This window comes from Carya illinoinensis, chromosome 14, assembly GCF_018687715.1.
Source record: "Carya illinoinensis cultivar Pawnee chromosome 14, C.illinoinensisPawnee_v1, whole genome shotgun sequence".
Taxonomy (NCBI): Eukaryota; Viridiplantae; Streptophyta; class Magnoliopsida; order Fagales; family Juglandaceae; genus Carya; species Carya illinoinensis.
Window position 1 is genome coordinate 5752266 of NC_056765.1, and position 8923 is coordinate 5761188.

General features: G+C 38.6%; 1 protein-coding gene across 1 annotated transcript; it reads right to left on the minus strand.

Moving 5' to 3' along the window:
* Positions 1-5766: 5766 nt before the first annotated feature.
* Positions 5767-8797, minus strand: LOC122294815 (transcription factor bHLH62). The gene is made up of 7 exons (XM_043103801.1): positions 7564-8797; positions 7245-7475; positions 7095-7160; positions 6944-7012; positions 6774-6845; positions 6459-6680; positions 5767-6343 (listed from the first exon to the last, which is right to left on the minus strand). The coding sequence occupies exons 1-7, from the start codon at positions 8455-8457 to the stop codon at positions 6239-6241; spliced, it is 1659 nt and encodes a 552-aa protein (XP_042959735.1). The 5' UTR covers positions 8458-8797; the 3' UTR covers positions 5767-6238.
* Positions 8798-8923: the final 126 nt, after the last annotated feature.

Here is an 8923-nt window from a genome sequence, read left to right on the forward strand (position 1 = left end):
CACTCACTGGTCATTTCAGCTTCTTTGTGTCTAGCCTTCTCCCCTCTTGGAAGTAGAAAAACTGAAAACATAACATAACCTTCACTCTGCTACTCTCATGTGACTAATTATGTTCTAGTGACATTCTTATAGGTGAAGAGGAAGATTATTAACTCTCTATATCCGCTTGGGTCTTATTTGTATCAGCTTTGTGGTTACAAGCTAGTGTTGTGGGATATCATGTAGTAAATTGGGTTTTGCATATCAAGTAGATGATGCAAAAGCCTTCTCTGTTGTGGCAGTCTGCTTTGCTTCATATTCTCCATGCTTTAAAAATTGGCCAGTATGGATGGAGAACTCCATTCTCTTGTCTAAAGAATGTAATAATCTATCAATTCCTGCCTCGTTTGGCTTGGCTTGGGCGAGCAAGTTACCTGGTACCATACTTAGCAAAGAAGCTGTATATGATAATTACTACCTCTTCGCTATTTTTTGAAGATCATATGACTTTGCCATCTTGAGACAACTTTAAGAAATGCGACTTTGAGACAACAATGATAAATTAACCCCTATATTCAAAAAGATAAATAATATGAAGAGTACTACAATTACAAAGAAATTCATAAACATAAATCTACAAATTAACGTGACTTATACGTTAGATATATTTTATAATAAAAGTAGATTTCCAATCTAACGTACATATCAAACTACATTAGTATGTTGATTTATTTTTATAGAATCTTTTTGTGAGTAAAAGTAATTTTTCAAAACATATATTCTCAAAAAAGCAAGTATGATTTCCTATGGATTGCATGGTTATACTTTTAGAAGGCCTTAATTATTGGATTTATTGATGTCACGTTTCGCAACCTGAGCAATTTCACGTAAGCCCAACTCAGTAACCTGCAACTAAGGAGAAATTAGAGTTTCAAGGTGACGAGGGATACATTCGATGCTAAAGTTAGTGCATAATTCTCTAGTGAGAGCTATGGAAAATCTCAGTGTAAGAGTCTGAAGAAGACATTTCCTTTGTGAGGGAGAGGATTCGGGAGAGATCATGGGGGTGTCATTCCGTACACGGGTTAGGTATTGCTGTCAACCCCTTGCAAGGCAACAGGGTGGCAGGGCATGGTCATGGCGACCTCTAGCACCCCATGAGGCATTTCGTCATGGCATGCCTATCCCGGGGGCGCATTGAATGCGGTGTGGTTCCCTTGCTGTGGTGTGCCCATCTCCGTGTCTCATTTAATGCAGCATGCTCTTGGCCAGACGTTCCCACTTTTAGGACGTGGCCAACTGTTGGGGCTCTGAGGCAGGTTCTATCATTGTCCTTTTCCGCGGAGACCGCTGGCTAGTAGGGGGTGTTAGGCAATTCCCCTCTTCCTCTTTAACACCCGATCGGCGTGTACTGCCCAGCTGCTGCTCCTTTAGGGTCCCCTGGGAGGCAGGATCGAGCCAATCCTTCGTCTTTGGGCCCTGGGTACTCCCTGGCCTTGTGGGCAGAGCCTGTTTAGCCCAACCCGGCCTATGTGATAACTCCCCTCACAGGATTTTTGTAACCGTAAAAGATATTTCTATGCTAAAAATGAATAAAATTTGAGGTATCATTCATTTTATACATAAAATAAGAAATGCTTTAGCTTAGAAGAAATGTACAAATTGACGGGACTGGATAAGACCATTAACATTTCTTGCATTTCTTAAGAAAAATAAAAATAAAAAATAATAAAAAAAATAAAAAAATTCTAACGATCTGCTCGATCCGCGGCATCCGTCCAAGGCCGTAAGCAAGAATCCCAGTCAAAATCCTCGGAAATGGTTTCCAACATCGCTCAAAACACAATGTCCTGTGTCTCCGCTCAAAGTGAGCTGATTCCCAATCGAAAACCTGGGAAATAGTTTCCCACATTACTCAAAACAGTGTCCTAAGAGTCACCTCACCTGCTCGTCTATGAAGTCCAGACCGACAACTAAGAAACTGACTCCATTGAAATCCTCCGGCAGACAACAAGCTTCTCTCACTCATGAGTTAGTAAACAAACTGAGTGCAAGAGCGAGTTCCTTCCCCATACAAACGGTTTCTTCTAATTTTCTTGGAAATTTCTAGTTTGCTCAGTTCTTCAAGACCTGAATCTGAGGACGACCTATATATATGAAGGCTATTTTCCATGAGTGGATCAGGTTCCATTCTCAAAAGATCTTCCCAACTTATTTGCAAAGTCTCACTCACATGCAAGAACTTCCAAGCAGAACAACCCAGATATCATGATGGCATTAAAGTTGGTCACAGAAATGGTATTCTCAAAAAGAAGGTGAGGAACTATAAATGGGAATGATGGGTGCATGGTAGTGCTGGAAGGATACTCATGATAGACATGAATATTCCAGGAACATAGCTAACAACCCAAGCTGTAAGCTGAGCTTCTGGCAGGAACATGCATGGTCAGGGGAAGAAGGACGCAAAAGAGAGTGAATTTAAAAAATGGCATGAGGACAAACATAGGGAGAAAAGAAAATTCAAACTGGCTTTATCGATGAACGTATTCATGCAACATGTTTTAATATTCATATCAACTTTGACCAAGCTAAGCTAGTAATGCTAGAAAAAGACCTTGGGCCTATATCGATCTTTCACTTTGGTAATAAGATGGTCATGTGCTTGCTGTGAGATTAGCCCAATTGCAGTCTACATGGCAAGAACTTTTTTTGGGTGGAATTGTTTTAAAGAACATACAAATTATAATCTTTGACTTGTCATAAAATGTCATATCAATATATAAGTCGGTGTTTTGATAAATAAACTCAATATGTAGAATATATTTAATTAAAATTAAGATAAAAAATACGAAATCAAGATTGAGAGTGAACGAGTCTCGTGTAATTATTTTTAAAAAAATAATAAATATAAGATTTTTATAAAAAAATTAATTTTTTAATAACAAATTTTATTATTTTTTAAAATAACTATATAGTACTTACACACTTCGTAACTATAGTCTAAATTATAAAACTTTTTTATGCACGTAATTAGTGGCAATATATTTTACGTAGTTTTTGGTAGACAATGCACGTATGTACGATGAACCAATCAAATGTTGTATCGTGCACACAACTTTTTGTATTATCTCCCGACAGAAGCCACCGAGCTCGATCGATCGTTCGTATATTTTAAGCAGGAATTAATGCATGCATTCTGTGTTAACTCATGCGAAACAGCTAGCAAGGAGAAGAACAAAGACGTATTATTTAGGATAAAGAAAAAAGGGGTTTCGATCGTCAAGTTTTCCTTGGTTCCATAATTATAACATAAGTGCACGTCCTTTTCTTGTGAAGTTCATATTGCAGCAGTAGTAGTACTGCATGCTTGTTTGACCGTAGGGGCTTTTTAGTTTTTTAACCTTCATGACGATCGATGTGGGAAAAAGTCGCTCTCGGAGGTTTTATCTAAGGATTCAGATCAAGTTCCTGGTCTTGGTATGTGCGGGACCCAGAGAACGCGTCTCACATGTTGAAGCTCACCGCAGAAAAACATCATTTTCTCTTGTTTTTTCATTATTTTTTGGACAGTGAGCATTTTCTGTCTCTTTGATTGTCTACCTTATCAATAAGTTTTTGGTTTTCCACCAATATCCCAATGCGATATAGATCAGAGGAAAACAGATAGGAGTGATGGCGATCGATGCATTCAGCTACACATATAGATGGATGGATTTTGGCATTTGATTGTGAGAGAGCCTTTGAAATGCAGAAAAACAAAACACACGCTTACAGTTGGAGAGCATGAAGGAAATTAATAATGCATATGGTTGTTGAAACGAATGATGGGTTCTCTCAGCACAGCCTGTGTGTTTTTTTTTTCCTCATCCTCTACAAAAGGAAAGCACCAACCAAAGTTGAAATAACCCCAAAAAAGGTTTAATTCCTCCGAGGAAGATTAAAGCAAACGACCCAAATGAAAAGCTGGGAGATAGACAAAACTTCATCCTGAGGCAAAAGAAACAGAATCTGATGCAAAATGAGGGATAGAACAGTGACAGATTGGTTAATCAGATGCCTATATCTCTCAATGATCATTATAGAATGGTACTTTCTAAACAAAAGAACCACTCTCTGTCCTTAAAATCTGCCCAAACATCCTGTAATGGTAGGGTCTTATATTCTCATCGTTAGGTGGGAAATATATATATGATATGATTCGCGGAGAGTCGGAAGCTTTTACGTTCAATCAAGAACGTGGATTTCAGGACTTGATTGTGACAATTGACCTGAAAATTCCCTGCTCTAAGAAGCTTGCAAGAAACATCATTTCTAACTCATAGGTTTAGATGATATTAACTGAGCTACACTTTTACTCGGTTTAGTTTTTGAAAAGAAAGGGTGAACCAGATAGGACTTTAGGAGTTTTTTCTGAAAAAGTTTACATTTCATAGGTGTGACTCTTCTCAAGTTTCGCCACCCTAATTCTTGGATTCAGGATCATTTAGCAGTAAAGTTCAAAGTGAAAACTGCTATTGCTCATTTTCCATTTAAACAAAATTCAGTAGGTTACAAATGAATGAGTTGTAAACCAATGCAGACGTGTAAAACTAGACAAGTTTTGCTAGCAGATGATTAGGGAATTCAAATTTTAAAGATGAAGGGCAGAAAAAATGGTGCCAGCCAAGCCTAATTGACTTGTGCTTATGAAGGCTACATAATTTTTCCAACCACTCACCAGTTTTTTCCTGCAAAATCTCAAATGAATATCAATCCAGCTTAGGCAGAGCATGAATAAAACAGCCAAAGAATATTAATTTAGACATAATATATTAGAAAATACCAATCCCTAGAGAGGTAGCATCATGATTGGGCATTTCTAAACTTTTCTGAGACAAAACTGTCAGGATGAGCATCCATTACTACTAACTTTTTAAAATTTTTCTTGTCATTAGTTCTGGATGTATTTTAGTTTTTGTTTTGGGTGTACTAGCTATGTATTTATTATAGAATAAATTGGCATGTAAATATTTTATACACAGCTCCACGTTCAAAGCATCTTTCTGGTAATTAAAATATTACACAAATTTGCAGGCCAATAATGGAGTCTCAGTATAATAATGGTTAAGACTGCAATGCATAAATCTTTTGCAGAACCCCAGAAACTGGATTTTCAACTAACAGCCTCTTATAAAAATATTAGCCAAATTTTTAAGGGTATCTTTACAAACCTGAATTCCACTACCTACTCTTTTTCTATATTAACAGTATATTTTAAAAGTAGGTGAGGTAATCAAAGTTATTTGATTCAATGGGCCTAGTCAGAATCTCACCACTGCCAACCTGGGATTCTTTTTTATGCTCTTTAATATTCTACACCCATTTAACTTTTGTTAAAGGAGTGGTTCTACCTTCTATCCTTTCCTTGATTTATTTTTTAATTTTTAATTTTTAATTTTAATTTTAATTTTAATTTTTTAATTCTGAACTGTGAAAAGGAAACAGAAGCTTCTGCTTTTGGTTGAGTATGAAAATTACAGGAGCCCAAAATCAGCCAGAAATTATGGTTGACCCCATCTGAAGATAACCAAATGTCCTAATCATTCAAATTAGACTTTTCTGAGTGCAAAGTCCCACTTACACAGCTGGTTACAACCAAATCAGAATCAAATCTACCAGATATATATGATTTAACTGTTAACACTGTGCAATCGACATGACCCAGATGCAATTTATGAAAACAATCGCCAAATTTCTCGTCCAAGTGGTATAATACTTCTAATATAAACGACAAGATGACAAACAGGATTGAAAATGAAAGCTGGTAGAAAACCTTTCCTCTAATTAGCACTGTAATTAATATCTTACATATGGTGCTGTGTGACTTTTGCACCAAAAGACAGAATGGGTTATGGGATTTTACACTGGATACTTCTAAAGGAAAAAAAAAAAAAAAAACTTATCCAGAAAAATAAGACAACAAAATCACCTTGACATGAAAATCGAAAAGAAAACAGAAAAGAAAAAAAAAGTTCACTTCATTTGACCTAAAGATGAATGGTTCAGTAGTTCATGTAATGGTCTGAAATAAATCACTTTGTATATACAGCAGCCTCTCTCATTCTCGGGGCCTTGAATTGATGAGTGGTGCAATCAGAGCTCAGCTTATACATATGATGCTTGATCTGAGCTTGGATGATATCAATACTTATCTTGGATCACAATTTTGCTGTTATTAAAGTCATTTCCAAGCAAAACTTGATTTCCCCATTAATTTTTCCTAACCATGGAAGCTTTGTGGCTGCACTGCTGTTTCCTGGCTAGGATTTTGACCAAAACCCATCTGTACAATGGTTTGCAGGTCATCTTCACCAAACATTGGAAACTGGAAATGATCAAACAAAGGGAGAGTTAGATAGAGTGATAAATTTTTGCAGGCTAGAGGAAACAGTCGAAAATGACTTTGTTCTTTTCCCTGAATACTGTGGAAATTTACTTACTTGAGAAACGCTCTCCCTATATCCATTGAGTGGAGGTAACTGCACGCTGAGACTTTGGCATGGTGCAGTATCTAAGGGGTCCACTGAGCATTGGGTCGCTGTCCCATTAGATATGTTGCTATGCAGTGCCGGATCTTGCTGGGCCTGGTGAGCATAAAAAGCAGATGCTCTGGAATCTAATCGGAATATTGCGTGTGGCAAAGGGTTGTTTGATTGAAATATCTGAAAACCAAAAGATGAAGAGAGATTCCAGTTCAGGAAAATCGGAATGTAGAGAGAAAGGAAAGCTCTTGCGTAAAACAGAATAAAACTTACATCTTTAGATATCAGAGTATCCATGTTCAAATCCAGCCTGGTATTGACAGAAGACAATTTCATGGAGAGGAACTGCATCAGCACAAACAGAGTACAAAACCCAATTAGCAAGAATACTTCAATTTTCAAACACCTTTCACGAACTGTTGATTGACCAAATTTTAACTAACCTCGACTTGACGTTGCAACGACTGGACGTAGTTTATAATTTCGTCAAGCATAAGTGCTTTTCCCGTTACCTAAAATGGGCGAACCATAGATATTAAGGAAAAATTCAAGTAATCAATCCTCTGTATTCAAATTTGGGGATTTTCTCAAAACCTTATTGCAACCAGGTACAAGATCTTGCAGAAACTTCATCCTTTCGCTAATTTTCTCTCTTCGGACCTGTCGAAAACAGAGCAATGTCAATGGGAAGCTTGGCATGACATAACATGAAGATCTGGAGGGAATTTGATTCATAATTCTTACCCTTTCGGCGAGACTATGGCTGTCAGTAGCCTGACCCCTTCTTGCTCTGACATGAATGTAGTCCTTGGGAGGCTCAGGAGGCTTTGCGTTAGTTTTGCTCTGTTTCTCATCCCCTGAACTGCTAGTACTGCCTTTGGCTTCCTCCTCTGCTTTAACAGGGCCATTTTCCTTTCCATTAGCCTCATTGGGCTTGCATCGCTTCGCATTCGAATTACCATTAGCTTCAGCCACCTGAAATCAAAGCAATCCCAGATTTATTAGATGCTCGACCAAATTGAAATCAGAAAATTGGATGAGATTTGACTTCTCTAGTCCATACCTTTGTACTATTGGCAAATGGTGATGATTTCGGTTCCTTTTCTTTCCCCTTGGAAGCCGATTTTCTTTTCCTGGGATTCAAAACGTTGGAAGCTTTCAACCCCGTCTCCTCGTCTGGAATTTGTTCAGAGATTGTGGATTCCTCTTGAGAATTCGCCAGCTCAGTTCGATCCTGCAATGGAGAACTGTAGTTTTCCTGGCCACGCATTTGAGATCCGACTGCTTTCAGAGAAGCACTACTTGAAACTCGGGAGAGGCTCTCAGTTTCCACTAATAGATTCGATCTATAAAGTGCTTCAGCGTTGTTTAGCCCGAATTGGCTCGTCCGATCATTGAAACTCCGGCTGGCAAAGCGGGAGAACTTGGCCGCCCTCTCTGCAAACCCAGGATCAGCAGAGAATTCTGCTACACTGGAACTCAAAGGCATTGATTTTCCCAAGCTGGGTAAGTTTTCTTTTATCAGATGATCCATCCTAGGCACGTTTGGCTTAGGAGGAGAATTCAGAGGTGTACTATAACAAGAAGTGTTGGCACTGTTATTTCCACCAATGTAAGCAGCCAATAACGGCCGAGAATGCGGCGAGATGTCACCGGAGTTGCCAATGTTTCCCAGCTTTCCAATCAACTCCCTGATCACAAAGCTTTCATGGGACAAGTTGGTATTCGACGCTGCAGGGGAGGACACAATTGAACTGAGGGCAGAATCAAAGTGTATGCCATGATCTATGGACTTTTCCCAGCTGGGATTCCGAGGGCAATCTGGGGATTGGTCGGACATGCAATTCAGCTCGGTCCCTCGAGATTCCATGGCCGATGAAAGAGAATGCCAAATGGTTGGCATTGAAGCTGAGGATTCAAAATGCATTCCTGCATTTTGAAAGAACTCGTTCTCCATGGAGGAACAAACAGAAAAATAAATAAAAGAGGCTAAAATCCAACAAAGTTGAGGGCTTAAAACTGATGGTTCAGCAGTTAAAGGTCTAAGCTTGTTGGAAGGTTTGGGGGGTCCTGCTTTATTTTGGTGTTAATATAAAGCAAGGTTGTGGCAAACACAAGATAGGTTGTAGAATGATTGAATGTGGGCTCAAAATGATTGCATTTGGCATTTGAGCTAATTGGGAAGAGTTGGGTTAGAGAGAAGGAGAATAAGTTTGGTCAAGAAAAGCCAAGCAAAAGCTCACACACAGAGAGAGAGAGAGAGAGAGAGAGGTGGGGAGGGGAGGGGAGGGGAGGGGGGAAGGGGATGGGTCGTGTGGGGATGAAAATAAATAGCCAAGAAAGAACAGAAAAAACAAAACAATAACCAGAAAAAAATAATAACCAAGAAAGAAAAGTCTGTATTTGACCTTTCTTTTTTAAGT

Coding starts and splice junctions, on each gene's coding strand:
- LOC122294815 (XM_043103801.1), bottom strand. CDS start 8,457: ATGGAGAACGAGTTCTTTCAAAATGCAGGAATGCATTTTGAATCCTCA. Junction 7,476..7,563: donor CATTTGCCAATAGTACAAAG/GTATGGACTAGA, acceptor CTTTGATTTCAG/GTGGCTGAAGCTAATGGTAA. Junction 6,681..6,773: donor ATACTCTGATATCTAAAGAT/GTAAGTTTTATT, acceptor TTTGGTTTTCAG/ATATTTCAATCAAACAACCC.